Source organism: Pteropus vampyrus, unplaced genomic scaffold (genome assembly GCF_000151845.1).
Source record: "Pteropus vampyrus isolate Shadow unplaced genomic scaffold, Pvam_2.0 Scaffold106, whole genome shotgun sequence".
In the NCBI taxonomy this organism is placed as follows: domain Eukaryota; kingdom Metazoa; phylum Chordata; class Mammalia; order Chiroptera; family Pteropodidae; genus Pteropus; species Pteropus vampyrus.
In genome coordinates this window covers 5,449,116-5,472,662 of record NW_011888887.1, presented here as the reverse complement: position 1 = coordinate 5,472,662, position 23,547 = coordinate 5,449,116, and the positions used below count along the sequence as shown (strand labels likewise).

At 36.7% G+C, this 23,547-nt stretch overlaps 1 protein-coding gene across 1 annotated transcript in view; it reads left to right on the top strand.

Moving 5' to 3' along the window:
• The window catches only part of EPB41L4A (erythrocyte membrane protein band 4.1 like 4A), a 222,581-nt gene that overhangs the window by 113,508 nt on the left and 85,526 nt on the right, over positions 1 to 23,547 (top strand). Inside the window, exons 5-9 of the mRNA XM_023533625.1 lie at positions 6,231 to 6,328; positions 7,472 to 7,592; positions 10,025 to 10,112; positions 12,318 to 12,406; positions 15,753 to 15,816. Of these exons, the coding sequence (XP_023389393.1) occupies positions 6,231 to 6,328; positions 7,472 to 7,592; positions 10,025 to 10,112; positions 12,318 to 12,406; positions 15,753 to 15,816 (460 nt within the window). The remainder of the gene's footprint in view (positions 1 to 6,230; positions 6,329 to 7,471; positions 7,593 to 10,024; positions 10,113 to 12,317; positions 12,407 to 15,752; positions 15,817 to 23,547) is intronic.

Here is a 23,547-nt window from a genome sequence, read left to right as displayed (position 1 = left end):
TACAACCCCACAAAATCTTCAGTACCACCTGTCTTTCCTCAAGTATTAGACCAGATCATGTAGTTAAGAACCAGATGACATAATTGACTTACAGGTAGTGGCCATGATCTGTAATAATTTATTTTTATTGCTCAAAACATATGGTTGGGTTTAGGTAAGTTAAATGTACATTTAAATGTGATATCACTATATATTTATTCTTGGTATGTCTTGAAGATAGAGTTATTGATTTGCATGAATATGTTAACTTAAATAGGTAGGCATGATGGACCTTAAAAAGGGAGTCGTTTACATGAGATAATTTTGGCAAAAGCAGGAATAGTACTCACCTCCCCCCCGCACCCACCCCCCCCATATATGCTGGAAAAAGTCTATTTAGGTAAGCATTTTCAAGTTGAACATTTATTTGCTTCATTTCTTTTGAAAAATTTTCTGGCCTACTCTGTATTGGCTCTTAGGTTGTTTATAATTTTTTGATATGAAAAATAATACTGTGGTAAACATGCTTATTCCTATTCTTCCACATATATATATATTTTTTGGTAATTATGCCATTTCATACATATTATACAGACCTCTTTCACAATTGAACTCATTTGTTTTACTCCTGCATAGTATTTCATAATATATTTAACCATGGGATGACTCTCTAGTTTGTTTCCTTTTTTAAAATTATAGATAATGCTGCATTGAATCTTCTCATGTACATATATGACCATACTAGATACAGTATTCCAGAAGGACGTTGTATTTAGAAAAACAAAACAAAATTAGAGGTGAATGGGATACACAAGAAAGTAAAATTCCAGACCATGAGAAATGTAAGTTAAAGAATCATATCAACTTGGAGTACTTGTTAGGTGCTCCTGTTTTCTGAACTAAAGTTAAGAGAACTGCAGGGTCACATATCCTAACCTCCACCCTTGTAGAACATTCCTGATATGTCAGCGTGCTTCTTTATAAACGTTTTAAAGATAGGAAACCTTACTGCCTTGTAAAACAATAGGAAATTCAATAAGAAATAAATCCTGGAACTTCTGTCATTAGTAGTAGGTTTTCTTTCTAGGTCTGTGCAGAATAAATGTAATCTTTCTTCTCTCTTTTCTGTCTTTTAAGTAATTCAAGACCTCATGACATTTGTCAATCTTATTTTCAACTCAAAATATTATGACAGTCTTCCATGTATTTCATGTCATTCATAGCTCTGTATCTTCTGTAGTTTTGATCAGCATAACACACATACTGGTTAAGAAGACATGCTTTAGAGTCAGAAAGGCTGAGGTTTGCATCCTTGCTGTGGTACTCACTAGTTGTACAATCTTGAGAAGATTACCTAACCTTTTTAAAGCCTGTTTTCTCATCTGTAAATGGAATTAAAATATTTCTTCAAAAAGATGACTGGAGGAATATGTAAGTAAAGTAAAAGTGTAAGTGTTCAGTAGATGATGGGTTAGCTAAAATGAAAATAATGATAATTATTTCGTTTTCAAATTATTGATTATAGAACTAGAGAGGAAAAGACCAATTTAGAGCCTGGAGAGAGGTATTCCAGGTTAAAGACAATCCTCTAATCAGAACTTTCCAGGTTTGTTATTCATTTAATTCTGAATCATCCTACTACTGCCTTCTAGTCTACATTTCTTAAATTTGTATAAAAAGACAAAATTCACTCGCTCCCCTACCCTTCATTCGCTAACTACGTAGAACATTGTTTCAATGCACTGAGTACCAAGGAAATTTAGTAGTGACCAAAGGGAGGTATGATTTCAGTTCTCCAGAGAGAAAGAGACAGAGAAACTGTCCATTGCTTTGCTGACAACCCTATCTGCGATGCCACTGAAATTTCCCTGAACTTCTAAGGCTCTTACAACTATTTCTAAAAAAGAAAAGAATGTTAGTTCCAGATGACATGTTCATAATGAACACTTTTTAGCTTCTAAAAACAGGTCTTTGATCTCAGAAGCTAAGCAGGGTTGGGCCTGGTTAGTACTTGGATGGGAGACCACCTAGGAAGACCAGGTGCTATAGGCGTAAAACATAAAAAATAAGGGATTGCAAGCAACAAGGTCCTTGCAATCTGTGAGGTCAACCAAGGGTTACCTCGCCTAAAAAAATGAATAAATACAATAAAAAATAAAAGAAGGTCTTTGTTTTTTAGTTTGTTTTGTAATATTTTGTTGTATTTTCTGGGGATTGACACTAGGCTTATCAATTTTATTATTATTGTCTTGGGAATCCACTTTGTGAAGATTAGCTTGTTTTACCTTCTTTGCCAGCTCAGTTACATACCTACTTCTGGAGCCCCTGTTTCCTTCTCTAAGTGAAGAGAATGGTCCTTAATACATCAGAGTTGAGGCAAGGATCACATTCCAGTATGGACGCAACATAAATTTGTAAACATTAAAGGACTATACAAATAGAAAGTGATACTATTGCTATTTGTTCCTATATTATAATCATCACTGTTAAGCTTCTGAGGCACAAGTGTTATTCCAGATCTTCTTTGTCACTTTCTCTTGAGATTTATTGGATGCTTCCTCCACTCTCTTTCTTCTTAAGCCATGCATGCCATTTCCTCCACAGTGTTCAATATCATGTTATTATTTAAGCATTTTTTCCTCTGTCCATCACATTTAAGTTTAATCCAAAATGATTAGGCTCCCATTGTGTGCTGTGTTCCCTCTCTGTAGGGACACAAAAACACCCCTGCCTCCCGTTTAGGTAGGTACTCTCCTCTTCAATTCCTCAGTTACACATTCAACTGGCATCAGAAATCAAACTTCTGCTTGTCCCCACATCTTTCAGTTTCCTCATTAGGGTCTCAAGTCGCTGGAAGGTACACTTCAGGCTGCTTTGATGTGGGCATTTCTGGCCTTCTTTGGCCATGGAATCTCAGGAGAATCTTTGCTTTGGGCTCCTGAAAGAAGAGGGTCTCTCTTCTCCTTGTCTAAGCAAATCTCCTTTGCCCATTCTTCTTTCCTCTGATACTTGCTAAATTGTTAATGGTCCACAATGGCTTATACATACTTCGTGTCAGTTCAGTTCTTTTCATTGAACAGCAGGCAAACAGAAAACTGCGAGGCCAATATTTCAAACCCCTCACTTATACTGGATGTAGTGTTGTGATGAGTGTTGGTAGAGGGAAGACAGAATGTTTCTTCCCCGAGGCTCACAATCTAGTTTGGGAGAGAGTGCATATATACCGGTATACTAATTTACATAAAAAGATAAACAGTAGTTGCTCTGTGAAACCTCTGTTTTGTACCAGAATGTGTTTTGTAAAGCTTCCTTATTAAGTGGGTTATTTTTAGTCAGCATTTTTTTTTTTCTCCAATAAGGGCACAATATAACTAGGGTCACAATATAATTTATTGTCTAAATCCTGACACTTTGGAGAATGATGAGGAGAGTTATAATAATTAGGCTCGTGTAATAGGCACAAACTAGAACCGTCCTAGGTAAACTGGAGTGCAGATTCACCCTAATTAAAACCAGAGATAAACAAGGAGTTAAGCATCTAATCATAGCCTTAATCAGAATGACACAGAAGACACAGCAACTCTAAATCTGGAATTTAAATGAAATTTTAAGTTGTACTGTATAAGTCCCATAAAATGGACAAAATATATAGTTAATTAAAAATAGAACCTGAGGTATAATCAAGTGTTTAGCATATAAAAATAAGATTTTACTGTATCATAAATTTGTCTTGTATAAAACTATTACAATGCTTGCTGTCATTAAGATAAATTCCTAATTAAAAATAGTTTACCTGTCTTCTTCTATTTTAGTGGATTATTAATGCAACGACTTAAAGATCTTTTGGTATCTTTAAAAAGTAGGCTGTACAGGGAAATCTGAACATGTCTTTTTTTTTTTTTTTTTCTTCATGAATTTCTCAGAGACAGCAACGGTTCAGTTTTTTCCATTTTCATCTACCTCTTGACCGGCTCGTAATCATAGCCATCCATCAGGACAGCAGATCTTTATTGAGGAGCTATTGTGTGCTTATGGTGGGATACAGTCACCAGTGGGTTATGATTCCTGTTTTTTGTATGTTTGTCTTTCTCCGTGTTTCAGATCTGTCTTTTTCATCTCCCTCTGTTTCTCTTTGCCTTTCTCTTTAAAGCAAACTCTTGTGAGATTTAGGTCCTTCAGTTTCTGTATTTGGCAAAGGATTTAACTATCCAGTCGGATGTTATAAAAGTCTTAATAGAGCAAGACAAATATGCATCTGTGACCCATTTCCGAAAAAAATACGCTTCAGAAAAGAAATTCCAAGTTAACAGTAGGGAAAGAGAGAGTAGCTAAACGCGTTTCCAGCAAGCAGTGGTACTTCTAGTGAAATGTCTCTCTAGTTTATAAGCTTTCGCATTTAATTTCTGCTAATGTCACTCTTCAAGAGGAGCATAGATGATTATAATGAAATAGATTTGATATCCAAGACTAGCATTCATTCAGGGAAGGAAAGATTTTAAGTCGGGCCAGAAATGCAAATGAAAGGTACGGAGTGGTGGTGGTGGGTTGTCATTGGTTAATGGCAAGAAATTTGGCTCAAGAAGTCTTATAACCTATCTTAAGGATCTTGAACTTTATTCTGAAGACAAAGAGAAGTCTTTTAAGGGTTTGTTTGTTTGTTTGTTTACTTGTTTTAATCAAGGGAGTGGTGTGTCTTATTTACCTGTTAAGAATCCTATTTACTTCTCAGGAAAGTAAATAGTTTGGAAGAGAGGTAAGTATGAATAATGACAGAGCAGTGAAGGTTTAGAAATCCAGTGGGTAGTGACCTGAACTAGGATATGGAGAGAAGTGTATGGATTCCCAAAACTACCAGATTTATTGACAGCACGTGGGTGCCAAGGGTTACACATTATTCCTAGGCTTCTTTTACTTGATGTCTGGAGAACTGTGGTGTCATTTACTGAAATGGGCAGTGGGGAAACACAGGCTTTTAAGCAGATTTTCACTTAAGCCTGTGGGTGTAATCGAAGTGGGTATCAGTCTTCTAGAAATAATCAGAGTAGCCTCTAACATTTGGTTTCCCTCACCAAGAGCTTTGGTTGTGAGCATTTAGAGAAGAGAAATTTATCACGGCCGATTTTTATAAATCATTTCCTTTGCTTTTTTTCTGCTCTTCTCAATGACATGAAGAGTCACCTTGCAAAGAAAGAGAAATCACAAAAAACAGCCTGAAGTGTGGGGATGGGGGAGAAAAAGGGGATGGGGTGGGGAGAGAAAGAGAGGGAGGGAGGGAGAGAGAGAGAAAATAGTAAGTTAGTGGTGTTGGCCTGGGGTCATGTTGGTAGTTCATTAGATTGGTTCATAAACCTCTGGTCTCTCTCACTCCACTGACACAAAGGTGAATGGTAGGGTGGGTGGGGGATGGGAAGCTAGCTAAGTTATATAGCACCCTATTAAGAGAGATCTAGGATCAGATTTCTCAGATTCCAGTCTGGCTTTGCTACTTGACTAGTTGCGAAATCTTGGACAAGTTACTTCATCTCTTTGTGTCTGTTTCTTCATCTGCAAAATGGAGATTATAATAGTACTGACCTCATTTTAAAATTTTGCATAAGTTATTGTATGTAAAATATTTGGAATGAGTTAGAATATTTACAATGTTTAGAAAAGCGGGTGGCACTATTATAACAAGTTTTGTTCAGGCGAATGGAATGAGTAAAGCTGCAGATAATGGGCAGGGCCTTTAAGTGGAAGTCTTGATGGAATTTTTGTCCTGTGCCTGTGATTTTAGACCCTGTAGCTAACACATGTCATATAAGTTGGGTCTTTGTGATTTGTTCTCTCATTAAGATTATGCCGTCATAGTAGTGGCAATGGCAGTAATGAGAATGGTAGGAATAGCTTATATGTAACCTCCATGTCAGCCTTATACAGTGTAGATACTTCACTTACCCGGTTTTACAGGCGAGGAGACTGGCCGTTAAGAGAGGTTCAGCCACAGATCAAGGTGACAGGCTAGAGAGTGCTGGAGCTGGGGTGCAATCCAGCCAGTCTAACTTGAGAGCCTGTGTTTTTTAGCCACTACCCTGTATTGCCTCTGTCGAGTGTGTTTTTAAATAGTCTGTTCCCAAACAGTCCCTTCACAAAAGAGCAGAAAGTACTTTATTTTCATTAAAGGTGATTGGTTGTTACCTGAATCTCAGGCTCTGAAACTTGAGGTCTGGGTAGCATAAGGTATCATTAATCTCTTCTTTCCATTTCTCTTTTAGATATCAGTTTTTCTTGCAGGTGAAGCAAGATGTCCTTCAGGGTCGGCTGCCCTGCCCTGTCAGCACTGCTGCTCAGCTGGGAGCATATGCCATCCAGTGTAGGTTCCACTTATGTAAATTTGCTTCAGACGTGCGAGAAAAATAATTGAATTTTTCTTTTTAAGCAAGTTTGTATGCTACAGTTTTTCTTATCAAATGGCATGTTGCTAAAAAAAAATTTGATTTTGTTTGGATTTCAGTTTTTATTCGGGTTCCTTTGGGGGGGGGTTAAAATTGTTGCCGTTTTTTTTTTCTTTTTGTTGGTTCCATTGCGTTTTTGTTGGCGGGGTTGGCTTTGATTCTTGATTAAGTGGAAGGTCTGAAAATTTGTTCTGTTCTACATTCTACCTGAGTTCATTGATCCCCTGAAGGTATGACTCAGAGATCACATTGCTTCCAGGCCGCTGTAGTGAAGACTCCATGGGGTCAGGTGCCGACACCACTGCAGTGTGGCACACGTTTGGCACTCATTGCACTTAAGCTGTTGGCATCAATATGATGACCATGTGGGGCAGTTCCAGGTTGCATTGTCGTTTTGGAGACAGAGGCAGAGGCTGAGGGCAGTGAGGCTGGACAGCACATTCTTGTCTTTGTGTCACTTGCAGATCAGAAACATTGTAGGAAAAATATCCTAGGAAAAATGTCACGTAGATGAACTGGGTTGGGCTGGAGGGAAGAGAATTTTTAAGCATAACGTAGTGAGCTTTCTGCTTTCCTTTTATTTCTTTGTATTAATCGTGGTGGGGGTTTTGTGCAGCATTGTATTATATTTCTATGACCATTATTTGGGGCAAATACATTTTGAATCATGTGCTCTATTTCTTAGTGTCATTGTCTGAGAGGATATATTGGGTTCATGGTTGTTTTTAATATCTAGTATTTCCAATATATGTACTCTAAATTCTGTTTACAACATTTTTTTGTATATAAACTGATGAGAAAAATTGAAATGAAAATGATGATAATTATAGTCTTTCAGAAAGTAAAACTACAGAACTTGTGTTTTTATTATGATTTTGTTTATACCATTCATATATGCTCATCAGACTTATTTTTTTCTAAATTAGTTATATATGAATTTATTAATAAGGCACTTGAAGAAAATGTTTGAGAATGATAGGAATATTTTTATTTCTGCATATTTAGGAATATTTTCCTAAAATGGAAAAAATTACAATTTTTTATTTTTTTTTATTTTTTAGCTGAACTTGGAGATTATGACCCATATAAACATACTGCAGGCTATGTGTCAGAGTATCGGTTTGTTCCTGATCAGAAGGAAGAACTCGAAGAAGCCATAGAAAGAATTCATAAAACTCTAATGTAAGAATCACATTTTAATAACTATAATCAACATGTTGTATGTTAGGTGCCCAGAATGTCATTTTATAATTGGAAGGTTATACTCTTTGACCAACATCTCCTCCATGTCTCCCACCCTGGTGACCAGCCCCTGGTAACCATCATTTCAGTCTCTGTTTCTGTGAGGTCGATTTCTTTAGATTCTTTAGATGCAAGTGATATCATACAGTGTTTGTCTTTCTCTGACTTCTTTCACTTAGTGTAATGCCCTCAAGGTCCATCTATATATTTGAAAGTAGCTAAGAGAGTAGATCTTAAATTTTCTCACCACAAAAAAGAAATGGTAATTATGTGATAAGATGGAGGTAGTAGCTAGCTATGGTGGTAGTCATTCTGCAATATATAAATGTATCAAGTCAACACATTGTACACCTTGAACTTACACGAGATTTTATGTCAATTATATCTCAATAAAGCTGGAAAAAGATACCACCTTATATTACATCAACCATCATCTGTTTGCTATTAGCAGTCTTAAGAAAAGTTTATAGAATAAATTTCTTGCCTTTTTCTGAAACAGTCTCTCATTCTTTTTCTTTTTAAGGTTTTTACTGCATGTAACAATAAAATGCTCATAGAAACTCTAAACAATTATAAATATAAAGGAGAGAGTAACTCCCAATACCTAAAGTCAAGATATTTTTGATTATTGGCCTTTCAAACCTCACTATGCATAATTTCCCATAGAGAAAATTTATTACATATAGATTTATGTATGTGTGATTTTACATAAATGGAGTCATTCTGTGTGTACTGTATTTTGCAGCCGACTTTTTAGTCACCAGTACCTTGTGAGATTTATTTTTTAACTATAAATATATTTTATAACCACAAAAGCCTTAATGTATTTTGGATTTGCTATGTCGTTAAGTTTGTAAGTTCTTCACAGTTATAAGCAAAGTCCTAGTCAGTCTGTAGTAACGAATCTGGAAATCACGATGACACTGGTGTGGAGCCTCGGAGGATGTTGTGTTAATACCACATGCACTTCTAAGAATATACCTGCCCTGAGTAGGATTTTCAATTAATGGCCTGCAGCATCGAAGTTATAATTTAATTATAGTTATTTTAGTTAAATCTTCTATACCGATTAACTTCGCTTTATTGCCTTCTTATGTAACACTCCCTCTTGAATTTGCTTGGTTTCAGATCTAATATAGTTAAGAAAAAAAATGTAGAATTAATATGGTCAACAAAAAATGTTTGCTGAAAGATCTGTTTCAGTGAGTAGTCGCAGAAGTCAATTCCTGAATTGCAATCAGAGAAAGCAGACTCCATCTTGTATTAGTGTGCACCAGAATTTTCTCTGGGCTGATTATAGAGCCCTTCATTTTAAGGTTTCACTGAAGTGTATGCTAAGAAAGTGCCTGTTATAACATTATGTTTGACACATTTCGAGACTGCTAATTCTAGGAGTTTCAAAGCACAATTATATTTTGAAATTATCAAGGAGCGCTGGGTAAAGAGCCTTACATGTTTTTTGTGATGGTGTTGACAATGTGACTGTTACTTAAAAGGGAATAAAGCTCGATCAAGGTTTGGTAGCTTTCTTGTATCTAATTTGTGATGAACATTTTTTATAGATTTCAAAAATATGGTTTATTACTGGGTTTTCCAAGGTGATATGAAACATAGGAATACATCAAAGCAGGATTTCTTAATTTTAAAAAAGTTCATAGCTCCTTTTGTTAACCATAAAAAATCTTTTTACACACACACACACACACACACACACACACACACACACACACAGCTCTGCTTATCCATGGAGATTCCTGGCAGATGCTCACCCTCATTAGGAATGAATGCTGTTTTCTGTCTATTATTGCCAGTGAAGATTTTAGGTAGATTTCTGTACTTTGTATTAAGAAAATGACAAGTATTTTTTACAATTTCTAAATACTAACTAATATGTTTTCAAACTGCTGTGCTCAGGAGCGGCTGATGAGCTGGTTGGGTGTAGGGGAGTCCATTCTCTTCTTCCCACCCACCACTGCTCTCATGCCTTTTTCCTCCTGACAGAGAGCTAGCTGCTGGTGCATGGAGACGTTTTACTCTTTGTCAGGGGTATGCTTTAAAATTTGAGTGCTGCTTAATCTCTTTGGGGGTTTCTGAAGTTGAGAATTTTTAATATATGCCAGGACATTGAGATTGGCTATAATGAGCAAAAATGGATTCGGTAAGTGAAATTAACTTAACACGAGTATCACTTCAGAGTATAAAATTCGGTCACCAAGTAAGCAAGGGGCATCTTGAAATATAAAGACTTACATTTGCATTAGCACAAAGGATTATTTATTTTTTACAGTGAATATAGTGAAGATGGTTTATATTCCCTGTAAGTGCCATAGCTATCAGTAAAGGAAGGCTCTTTGTTTTTATGCTGGATGTAGGGGTCAGGCTCCTTCTGAAGCAGAGCTGAATTACTTGAGGACTGCCAAATCCCTGGAGATGTATGGCGTTGATCTTCATCCCGTCTACGTGAGTGACATTTAATTAACACAAAATATTTTAAACTGATGACATTTTTCTTCAAGTGTCACTGAAACTCCCAAAGGAAAGCTGCAGTCCTGTTATTTCGTGAGAAGTTGATACTTTTTCATCTGTGTTTTTCAAACACAACGAATCTCTTGCATGGATTAAAACCCTAATGAGTTTTGCATAAAAGTCTGTGATTTTATTTCCATGTGTAGAAAACAATTAACTGGCCTTGAAAACACAATCTGGATAACAGCTCCAAAGGGCTTAGCTAAATGTCAAAACAATTTAAAATTGGTCTGTAATTGATTGTATTAGATGGAAAACAGGAGGGTTTTCCAAAAATAGATTTTATGGCTGAAAAAACTTTTATCAAATCATTTGCCAGGTAAAGTAGACTTTACGCAACAAACAGTATAGGTGCAACTATTGGTGGTTCTGCAGGTTCTGTCAATATTATGGTTATTGCCTATTGTATTTCTTACCACTGCATTAATAGAAATATTTTTGCAGATTTTTTTTCAGTGGCTGACAGAAACTTGCTGAACATAGTCATTGAGCAGTTATACTCAATCTCTATCAAGTGTTCTGTATCTAGGTCTTAAGCTTTGAACCACTTCTCTAAGGTTACCAATTGATTATTCGATTCCAGTGAGATCGAAATGTGCCTTTTATGTTATGAGTTTAGTTAACAATAGTCAGATTTAATTATTTGAGAAAAGGAGCCAGGTACCTTATTCTTTACATGAAATGAATTGCTAAAGATTATTTATAGAGTGTTTGTCAATTGGATTACAGAACTCAATTTTTAAGGAACTCTGATAAAACTTACTGTTATGCAAATAACTCATTCATGTATTCATTTTATGTGTCTTTGGCTCATCAGAGTTTCCTAAAACAAGATATCATATTATTTGTAAAGAGTTAGGTCCATCCCTAGGTATACCATTAATATGCAATAAAAGTTACATATTTGGGGGAAGTAGTAGTACCCTGATAGATTTCAGTCTCATCAGATCATTAAATGCTCTACACTGTCTTTAAGAATACTTCTGAAATGTTGTGGAATAGTTATATTTTTCCCTTCTAACCACATTAATCTTGTTAGATTTTTAGGTTTTTTTAAAATACGTATTTTATAGGAAATGTGTAAAGAGAGTCTTTTGCAAAATATTTCTGCATTAGTGTTATGTTTATCCTAATTCACAGATACTTTTTTTGTGGGCCGTGGAATTTATGGTAAATGAACTAGATTCATTAGAATCTTCTACACATTCCTTTAAGATTGAATTTTTAGAACCGAAAGTGGGCAATGGCTAGAATTCTTCCAAAACTTATTAGTTGTTTTATGGTCTTTGGGAATATGACTTTGCAGTCTGTTATTTGACCTGAAGTAGAAATAAGATGAACATAAACAGGCAGTTCTGTGCATGTTCTTAGTACCCACTCCGTAACTTTTTCATTTTACAATTCCATTTTCTTAATTGAAGTTTATCATTGTCTGGAAATTAAGGGTGTCCAGTTTTTACCAGAAGAGATTGTATTTTAAAATTTTTGAGCAGTCTTAAAATCACAAGTGGAAGTTGGAAGGAGTAAGACAGAGACCTCAGAAAATCCAAGTATATGCCCTCAGGTGGCTGCCTGAACTTTCGGGAGTGGGTGGTGATGAACCAGGTCTCATGATTGTCCACACCAAAGAGAAAGATCAAGATGAGTCCTTGGAAAGGGACCCTTGATAGAGGGGACTCTTGATAGAAGTTCTCAATCCCTGGCAGCACAGGAGAAGCACCTGGAATATTTATGTGTTTTTGCTGTGTGGGCCCCTTGGTTCCAGATTTTGATTTAGCTGGTTTTGATAGCGCCCAGGCGTTAGCATTTTAAGCCAAATGGGTGATTCCAATTAATGTGCAGTAAGGGTTGCACACCGCTGTAGAAACAACATGGGGTGAGTCAGTCAGTGGCCTGATTGATAGTCTAGGTTCTTTTAATAACTGAAGTTATAAGTATGAATGCACTAAGAAAATTTTCTTAAAAAACTGAGCAACAAGTTAGCTGCCATCATAGCTTAGCTAGCTCTTAAGCTGATATCTTCCAAAAACTAGATCCAGTATTAATGCAACGAATTATGTTTGTGTGGCCAATTATAGTTTGACAAAGAGCATTTATATGAATTAATTCATAGTTATAAGTATATGTTTGTTTTTGCAGGGAGAAAACAAATCTGAGTATTTCTTAGGATTAACTCCAGTTGGTGTTGTTGTTTACAAGAATAAAAAGCAAGTGGGGAAGTATTTCTGGTAAGTCTAAATTGAGGGCAGAGTTGAATTAAAGTTATACACTGTATATACTGGACTTATATTTTTAATATATGCTAGGACATTGGGATTGGCTATAATGAGCAAAAATGGATTCGGTAAATGAAATTAACTTAACACGAGTATCACTTCAGAGTATAAAATTTGGTCACCAAGTAAGCAAGGGGCAGCTTGAAATATAAAGACTTACATTTGCATTAGCACAAAGGATTATTTATTTTTACAGTGAATATAGTGAAGATGGTTTATATTCCCTGTAAGTGCCATAGCTATCAGTAAAGGAAGGCTCTTTGTTTTTATGCTGGATGTAGGGGTCAGGCTCCTTCTGAAGCAGAGCTGAATTACTTGAGGACTGCCAAATCCCTGGAGATGTATGGCGTTGATCTTCATCCCGTCTACGTGAGTGACATTTAATTAACACAAAATATTTTAAACTGATGACATTTTTCTTCAAGTGTCACTGAAACTCCCAAAGGAAAGCTGCAGTCCTGTTATTTCGTGAGAAGTTGATACTTTTTCATCTGTGTTTTTCAAACACAACGAATCTCTTGCATGGATTAAAACCCTAATGAGTTTTGCATAAAAGTCTGTGATTTTATTTCCATGTGTAGAAAACAATTAACTGGCCTTGAAAACACAATCTGGATAACAGCTCCAAAGGGCTTAGCTAAATGTCAAAACAATTTAAAATTGGTCTGTAATTGATTGTATTAGATGGAAAACAGGAGGGTTTTCCAAAAATAGATTTTATGGCTGAAAAAACTTTTATCAAATCATTTGCCAGGTAAAGTAGACTTTACGCAACAAACAGTATAGGTGCAACTATTGGTGGTTCTGCAGGTTCTGTCAATATTATGGTTATTGCCTATTGTAGTTCTTACCACTGCATTAATAGAAATATTTTTGCAGATTTTTTTCAGTGGCTGACAGAAACTTGCTGAACATAGTCATTGAGCAGTTATACTCAATCTCTATCAAGTGTTCTGTATCTAGGTCTTAAGCTTTGAACCACTTCTCTAAGGTTACCAATTGATTATTCGATTCCAGTGAGATCGAAATGTGCCTTTTATGTTATGAGTTTAGTTAACAATAGTCAGATTTAATTATTTGAGAAAAGGAGCCAGGTACCTTATTCTTTACATGAAATGAATTGCTAAAGATTATTTATAGAGTGTTTGTCAATTGGATTACAGAACTCAATTTTTAAGGAACTCTGATAAAACTTACTGTTATGCAAATAACTCATTCATGTATTCATTTTATGTGTCTTTGGCTCATCAGAGTTTCCTAAAACAAGATATCATATTATTTGTAAAGAGTTAGGTCCATCCCTAGGTATACCATTAATATGCAATAAAAGTTACATATTTGGGGGAAGTAGTAGTACCCTGATAGATTTCAGTCTCATCAGATCATTAAATGCTCTACACTGTCTTTAAGAATACTTCTGAAATGTTGTGGAATAGTTATATTTTTCCCTTCTAACCACATTAATCTTGTTAGATTTTTAGGTTTTTTTAAAATACGTATTTTATAGGAAATGTGTAAAGAGAGTCTTTTGCAAAATATTTCTGCATTAGTGTTATGTTTATCCTAATTCACAGATACTTTTTTTGTGGGCCGTGGAATTTATGGTAAATGAACTAGATTCATTAGAATCTTCTACACATTCCTTTAAGATTGAATTTTTAGAACCGAAAGTGGGCAATGGCTAGAATTCTTCCAAAACTTATTAGTTGTTTTATGGTCTTTGGGAATATGACTTTGCAGTCTGTTATTTGACCTGAAGTAGAAATAAGATGAACATAAACAGGCAGTTCTGTGCATGTTCTTAGTACCCACTCCGTAACTTTTTCATTTTACAATTCCATTTTCTTAATTGAAGTTTATCATTGTCTGGAAATTAAGGGTGTCCAGTTTTTACCAGAAGAGATTGTATTTTAAAATTTTTGAGCAGTCTTAAAATCACAAGTGGAAGTTGGAAGGAGTAAGACAGAGACCTCAGAAAATCCAAGTATATGCCCTCAGGTGGCTGCCTGAACTTTCGGGAGTGGGTGGTGATGAACCAGGTCTCATGATTGTCCACACCAAAGAGAAAGATCAAGATGAGTCCTTGGAAAGGGACCCTTGATAGAGGGGACTCTTGATAGAAGTTCTCAATCCCTGGCAGCACAGGAGAAGCACCTGGAATATTTATGTGTTTTTGCTGTGTGGGCCCCTTGGTTCCAGATTTTGATTTAGCTGGTTTTGATAGCGCCCAGGCGTTAGCATTTTAAGCCAAATGGGTGATTCCAATTAATGTGCAGTAAGGGTTGCACACCGCTGTAGAAACAACATGGGGTGAGTCAGTCAGTGGCCTGATTGATAGTCTAGGTTCTTTTAATAACTGAAGTTATAAGTATGAATGCACTAAGAAAATTTTCTTAAAAAACTGAGCAACAAGTTAGCTGCCATCATAGCTTAGCTAGCTCTTAAGCTGATATCTTCCAAAAACTAGATCCAGTATTAATGCAACGAATTATGTTTGTGTGGCCAATTATAGTTTGACAAAGAGCATTTATATGAATTAATTCATAGTTATAAGTATATGTTTGTTTTTGCAGGGAGAAAACAAATCTGAGTATTTCTTAGGATTAACTCCAGTTGGTGTTGTTGTTTACAAGAATAAAAAGCAAGTGGGGAAGTATTTCTGGTAAGTCTAAATTGAGGGCAGAGTTGAATTAAAGTTATACACTGTATATACTGGACTTATGGGACTTAGGTGTCAATGAAAGGATTGGAAAAAGAAAACAGGTATATTTCTAGTGGTTGATAAATATGAGTGAAATTGGGTATAAGATTTATTCCAACACATCTTAAAATATTTTCTCTGTAAATGTGATTTGGATTCTGAACTCTTGCCTATGGAAACTGTATAGTAGGATTTCATACCTGTTCCAGTGTGGGCTGGTGGGTTGTGGGCCTGGGACTTCTCTGAGTTCTAAGTCTAAGTGGGGAAAAATCTGAGAGAGAGTGAGACTCTTATGGCACCACACTGTGTCTGGGAAAGCAGCACTGCCAGGACCTTGGGGATTCCAGGCTTGTCTGCATTTACTAGAGAAGCATAGGAGAATGAGGATGGAGTTTTGTTTAGGAAGGTGTCCAAAGCGGAAGATGCACAGGGGAACTCTACAATTACTGCAGCAGTATATAAAGGAACCACTGTGAATCAGTCTTTTTCCACTGGATAGTTTTCTGAATTTCTGAAGGGTTAATTCTTAAAAACAGTAACACCACCACCATCTGTTTTTTTTTTTTTTTTTTTTTTTACCCCCTCCCCCTCACCCAGGCCTCGGATTACAAAGGTTCACTTCAAGGAGACACAATTTGAACTCAGAGTACTGGGAAAAGATGTAAGTAGCGCTCAGTTTAACTGAGAAGGGGGAAGTCTTGCCTCCTCATCGATAGCTAAAAGACATTGTGAAATAGAACTTCCATGTTTTCTTCAGTTGCAAACACATGGAAACCAGTTAATTGACTCATGTGCACAACTTCTTAAGGAAGGGACAGGGAATTGAATAGACATGAATGAGCTGGTAATGGAGAAATGTCATTTTAGTTTTAGCAAGGGGAAATAAACCTTTCTAGGGCAGAGGAGAGAATAGCAGGTGATTGTTGTTATTATAGTTTGCTATTGTGCAGTTTGCTCTTCAGCACTGTCTGTGAACGTGGGATTCGTACAATCAGAAGGATTCATACACTCTGTATGCACCTGCATATAGAATAAGAAGTGTCTTAATTTTGTTCCAAAGTACGCTAAATAACCTAGGCAGTCATGCTTCTGCTCCTTCCCTGCTGGGCGTGGTAGATAAACTAAAAGAGAGACTCTGGACTTTAAAGGGAGAATGTAAGATGGGGTGCAAAAGAGCTGGCCCTCGCTCTGCACCTTGGCGGTGTCCCCCAGGACTGCTCGGGTAATGGGCACAGTATTCGTCAGAGCCTGGAGGTGCTTTCATGCCTTGACAGGTAGCTTTTAGGAAACTGGGCAAAAGAAGGCAAGGATGCGAAAGCTTCCTTTTAAGCTACCTGTAAAAATAGTACTCCCTTGAAATACAATGACTGTAATCCACATTTATGGGATAAATGAGTAAAAATATGATGTAGCAGAATCCACCCTTCTGTCTCTTTGATACTTACTAACTTTATGCAGAACAAAAACCTAAGTGAGTGGCATTGAATTGATGAGATATTTGTTGTAAAAAAGAGATAAATGAAATCTGTGTTTATGCATCTGCAAGTTGAGACACAGGAAAAGTGGCTGTAGCTGCAGCTGGAATTGCTCCTGGCGTAGTAGTTTACATATAGCAGGTACTCAGTAAATATCCGTCGAACGATCAATGAACTGATCTACTGAGATTATGTATTGCCAAATCCCAAAACCTGATACTACTATTTGTTCTTCTAGGAAAAATAGTCATCCTCCTTGAACTGTGACAGGCTGCCATTTATCGATAAAATTAAAATCGGATTTTGAAATGATTTTAACTTGTAAGGAGGGGGAAATTCCAGATTTTTAAAGAAATAATATCTCCAAACCTCAGAGTAGTTCTTAACAGTGTAGTTTGAAGGAAATCCACTTTTCTTCAACTCTTGATTAGATGCATCCAACTTAAATGATGTGCTAGTATAAGATTGAATTAAAATAATCCAAAAAGTAGAATTACTCGATAGTAAGGTTATGCCATTTTCTCCTTATCTTGCCGCTGGTTTTATGTGACTTAATAATGCAATGAGCAATATCTGTTCAATACATCAATAATAATGTTTCAAGTTTTTAATAAGAATATGATAATAAAATGGTAAGGCTTCATGGAAGCATTGCTATTATTCATTTTCTCCTTTATATCTAAATTAATTTTGAGAGTAAGGTCTTTTGGTGGACTTCTTGTCGCTTATTATTACAGTGACTTAAAATGTCTTCTACTGCCTCGGGATAAATATTTGATAAATTCTCAGCCAATTTGAATTTTCAGCTTCTTAGGATTCTTCATAATCGGGTGAAAACAATAACAAAACTAATATCATCATGTTATTTTTTTAATGGCAGCCTCCATTATATGCCCTGTTTTCTCATGCACTCTGCTCAGTGCCGGGCCCTTCTGCAGCTTCAAGAAGAAATGAATGTTTGGGTATGGCCTGAGACCCTGCACACTCCTGAGTCGTTTAAGCCTAATGTCAGTGATCTTTAGTACAGTGTCAAAGCAGGTCACATAACTCAGGATTGACTCAAAGGAATTCTAAAAAAATTAAATAGCACGTTAATTTAACCAAAGCAACTCATTTCCTGAGCATTCTTGCTTTGTGGAGTCTTTCTTCTTTTTCCACCAGGGTGCCACTCTGTAAGATAGTGATTTACGTAATGGCGGAATTAAGTTGATTATTATGGATGCCTAACCGTAATCATAGATTAAATAGAAAAGTCCCCTGAAACCTATCACCTGGAACAATAATCACATCAGCTTGAAAAAATGGTTAAAATGCTTATTCTATTGGTTTTCTGGTTGGCTGGTCGGGTCAGAGAGACTTAACTTAGTATGTTCAGTGCTATGAAGGTCAAATTCAAATATTCAGTTTCCAAAAGAACAGCAAAGTCCTACAGATAAAAGATTTTCCTGGTGGCACACCATACCACTAACACTTTCTGATTCCACATTTTAATGTTAACTGTGTCCAACATAACACATTAACATATCTTAGTAAATACTGATAACCTAGTCATATATTTCTTGCATCCACAAGTAACAATCTCGTCTTTCTCAGATACAACCTTAATGAGTTCAGTGATTCACTTTTGACAGTGCAACAAATGGTTGTCTGCAACTAAATACTGATTTTATAAAAATTTATCCCTCTGAGAGGGTCAGAAGCTAATTGTTGTAAATACTTTTATGTATTATTTAAGCTTCAAAATAGGCACTGTGGTTTATACCTTACAGAAAATAAAAACTTTTAGTAAAAAGATCTTACACACAGTAATTATAGAAAATCTAGGAATTTTCTATGAAGAAGAAATTTTATAAAGAAAAATAAAATTACCTATTAACATAAAATTCAGAGGTAATGATTATTATTTAGGTACAATCCCTTTCAGATTTTATCCTGTTAGAGTGAACATATAATATATGTATATACAGATATGTACATCATCTTTATGTGGTTTTGTACACAGGTTTTCATCATAAACATTTTTCCTTTATTATTCTCATTCATTATGTGCCTGCACAGTGTTTGATAATGTTTTACTTTTTATGTGTTTTACTTTTTTTTCTTAATATTGTGGATCAATTTTTTCCTTCTATTTTCTTATAATTGTTTTTTGCAGAGAAAGCTATAGAATTTTATGTTTATCTCAAATCCTGCCATTTTGCTGAATTCTTAAGTTCTAGCCAAGAGCTCTTAATTTGATTCTTATAAATTTGTAGAGGTGTATATCACTAACAAATAAAAATAATTTATTCCCTCATTTCTGTTATTTATGTTTCATATTTTATAGAAATTCTAGAGAAGTGTTAAGTGATCTAGCAATATCAGGCATCCTTGATTGGTTTGTGATTTTAATTAAAATGCCACTTTGTTCTGCCACTTATGTATTAGCTTTTGATTTTATGAATATGTGCTTATTTACCAGGGGTTTAAATTTTTTAAAAGTCTGTTATCAGATGGTTGATTTTCACTGAAAGCCTTGAGAGCAAAGATAGTTGCTTGTTCACTCATTCAACAAACAATGCTTATTTCAAAACTCCAGGTGAGGGATGATAGTGGCTCAGACCAGGATAACAATCTTCCGAGTGCTGAGAAGCTGTTCGATTCTGGATTTAGCCATACAGTTTCGTGGATATGGGGAGGTATGAGATAGAGTCCTGGAGATTTAAAGGTGTTTGACTGGTGAAGCAGGAAGAATAGAGCTGCCATCAAGTGAGATGGAGAAGATGATGATTAGAGCAGGCTTAGGAAGGTCCAGTTTTAGCATGTTGAGTTTGAGATGTCTGCTAGACATCTAAGTGGAGACGTTTAACAAGTGAGCTGTGTGAGTCTGGCCTTTGGGACCAAGTCTAAGCAGAATATTCACATTTGAGAAATAGTGACATATCTTGATATTAAAAGCCATGAGACTGTGAGATCACTAGGAGAATGAGTATAGATAAGAGAAGAGGAAGAACCAGCAAAGGAGGTAGATAGAGAAAGTGGGTAGAAAGAACAGTAACTGTTTTCAACTTTGCTAGGTAAAAATCATGTATTAAGTAAGTGTCAATGATGCTGATATGTCGAATAAGGTAAGTGCTGAGAACTGACCACTGAATTTAGAGAACGTAGAAAGTTATTGATAAGACCAATTTTGGTGGATTGAAGAGTGAGATATAACCTAGCAATTTCACACTTAGATCGGATACCTTAGAGAATCACAGGGATATGTGTGTTCATTGCAGCACGTATGTGAAAGTAAAAAAAAAAAATAATAATAACCTAGAAGTCCATTATAGGAGAATGAATACCTAAATTGATGCATATTAATAAAAAAACAAAAGAAGTAATAAGAGAGGAATTGAAGATGATGAATGTAGACAACTCTTCTGAGGAGTTTGGCACATAGAGGAACAAACAGAAGATAGCTGGCAGGGGGAGCAGTTCAAGAGGTGGTGTATTTTTTGTTTTGTTTTGTTTTTAAAGTTGGAGGAAATACTAGCACATTTATACTCTGATGAGAATGATTCAACACATAGTGAAAACTTGATGACTTGATGATGTAGGACAGAAAGAGAATTGCTGGAGTGATATTCCTCGAGTGGATGATAGGGGATGACATCCAATGTATAAATGTAGGGACTGATTTTAGAGGGCAGCCTGGTTAGCGTCTGTGATTAACAAGCAGGAAGACAGAGCATAAAAATATAGATTAGAGTAGGTTGGTAGTTCTCTTATGACCATTCTGCTTTTCATTTTGAGGGAGCTAGATAGCAAGGTCATCAGCTGAGACTGCAGTTGGGGAGGAGGTGTTGGGAAGAAGGAGATATGAAATAGTAATTTTGGAGAGAAAATGGATAAGGGACATGTGGTTTGATGATATCATATGATAGCTTGGTAGTATGGAGGGTCATGAATTTAAAGTAAGCCCACTCATGGTGTGCTTTTCTGCAGCCATATTCAGTGGCATGAAGCAGATAGAGAGTTGATTTTGTCAAGAGAATGGTACAAAGAGAGAGGAGGGCAAGGGACACCAGTGAGTCAAGGGAGCAATCACAGTAATTTATCATGGACTTGAAATTGGATAAGGAGGTGAGCAAAGACAATGAAAGCATGGTCAGATCTGTGGGTGGAGGCGAAAGATTTTTGGGGGTGGAGTACTGGAGGGAGTGAGCTGGAGAGAGAGGGTGGTAGTCAGGAAGTGAGGTGCTAGGCCTTGAGATTATGGAGGGGTTTCAGTTATTGTAAGTGGACAGTCATAGAGCAGTGGTTCTCAACTGGGGGCAGTTACCGCTCACCCACTGCCCCCCACCCCTGGAATGGAATATTTGGCAACATCTAGAGGCATTTTGGTTGTCAGTGCTGGGTGGGAAAGGGATGTTACTGGCATCTAGCGGGTAAGAGGTTGAATATTCTGTTAAATATTTTACAATATGTTGCAAATTGGTCCACAGTGGTCTCCCACAATTGTCAGTAGTGCTAAAGGTGAGAAACGCTGTTCCAGAATTCTGAGCATGAGAGCGAGTGGCTGGGATAGGGAGGAGGACAGCATCGTTGGAGGAGAGAAGGTCAGGGAACTGAGGTGTCTGGTTGTTGGAGGGATCATTTCTATTATTTATATATTGAAATTTCTAATAATTAACAAAAGAGTAGTATTGGAGAGAATGACAGTGATTGCAGGAGCATCAACGTGTGAGGGAGATGACTTTAAGGACGACAACCTCCATAGAGATTGCAGGTGATATAATCTGATGAGAGTCCAAGCTGGGAGTTTTAGAGGAAAGAAAGAGAATTGTCTGCATGTAGCAAACAAGGGGGAACAAGGAGGATTTCAGGCGCAGCGATATGAGAATAGCAGGGACGAAAGGCACAGCCACCACTTGAGAGGACTGCAGTCAAGACAGTGTCTTCAGGGAGGGTCAGATTTCTACTGGCACAGAGGGTGAAGGCCATGTACGAGAACGGATCGAGGAGCTAGGGGATTTTGCTGATGATAGGTCATGGATTCCAGAGGGCAGAAAGGAAGAGTTTCAGAAGTTGGTAGCAATGAAAAGGGGACAAATTAGGGGATATGCTGAGCATTGCTTGGGGGTGACTGACATAATCAGAGATAGGGGAGCATCATGAGATTGGTCCAGTGGTTTCAAGGTGAAGGTAGAGAGACTGTGAATGTCAGAAGGGAGTGAGGGTTGGTTTCCATGTCTGCCTATCCACCCTGGTGATGGAGGAAGGAGGCCTAAGGGAAATGAGATGGTCTCAGTGGTAAGACTAGTTCAGTCTTACCTTTCTTGGAAGAGGGCCTCACTTACCTGTATGCTTGTGCTCAGTCTTGATACTGGCTGATTGACTTTAGGACTCGTGGAGAAACTAGGTGATACATTAAGCCCTGGGTTTCATCCACTGTGATCAGATTTACATTTCAGAAGGAGCACTGGCCACAGGAGTGGAACACGGAGGTGAGAACAGAGGCAGACAAGTTAGGAGACTGCAGACTGATCAGTGTAGTCACCACAAAGATGGAGAGAAGAGGGCAGATTTGGGAGGCATTTTGGAGGTAAAATTGCTTCTGATTAGTAGCAGATGGAATGTTGTTGTGAAAAATAGGGAGGAGTTTTGTATCATACCCAAATTTCTTGGTTTCATCAACAGGGAAAGAGTGTAGTCCCCAGCAGTAGGCCCAGAAGTTGGCATATACTAAGCGCGTTTGTTGAATACATGAAAATTGAAAAAAGGAAGCTGTGATTACTTTTATGTATAATGCATCATGCAGCTAACCTCAGCTAAACTTACCCAGCGTGACAGGATGTAGAACCAAAAGGTTCCTGGCAACTCTGGCCGTGAGTAATTAGACCCACTTGGCAGAACTCTTGGGTCTGCTTCGGGAAGAGTACACGGGAAGTGAAGATGGCCAGGAGTTGTCACTGTTTCTCAGCAAGCCCAGGAGGTCTCACTTACATCAGCTAGGGCTCCTTTCACATTTTAAATGGAACTATAGATTTTTAAAAAATATTTTTATTTGAATAATTCCAAATGTACAAAAAGTTACAAAAATTAAAATATTACAAAAAACATGGTCACCTGTTATTGTTAACATTTTACTTCATTTCCTTTTTCATTTATCTCACTCTCTCTTACACGCACAAAAACACACCATTCTGAAAGATTTGAGAGTAAGTTTCACTTGCTGTATGTCTCTAAAAACTTCAGTATGTATTTCCTAAGAATAGGGATGTTCTCTGATGTAACTATAGTACAGTTATCAAGTTAATAAATTTATGTTAATATAATACTTCTATCATCTCCTTTCTATATTTCAATTTTGTCGGTTGACTTAATAATGTTCTTTATAGCATTTTCCCTCTCTAGGATAGACTCTAATTAGCCTCCTTTAATATGGAACATTTTCGTAGCATTTTTGTTTTTTATGACATTGACATGTTTTGAAGAATATGGTTCTGCTCTACTTTTTAAAAATAGAAAGCTTCTTGTTTCATGTTTGTCTGTTGTTTCCTCATGATTAGGCTGAGGTTCTGTGTTCTCAGCTGGAAAGCTGCATAGGTGAGATTGTCCTCTCGGAGCATCACATCTGGAGAGGCATGATGACCATCTGTCTTTTGTTGGTTGAGTTCGACCACCCAGTCACGGTGTTGTCCAATTTTCCACTGTATAATTACTGGGTTTTTTTTTTTTTTCTCCTTTGCAAGTAATAAATAATCACTAGAGATATACTTTAATTCAATGCAAATACCCTGCTTCCTTTCAAAATTTTCCCGTGCACCTAGCATTTATTGAGGCTTCTTGCCCTGTCCGATCTTTTACTATGATGCTTGCAAAATGCTGGTTTTCTAGCTCTCCCACTCCACATTCTCAATCAGTTATTTACATGGACTTATTTCTCTTTT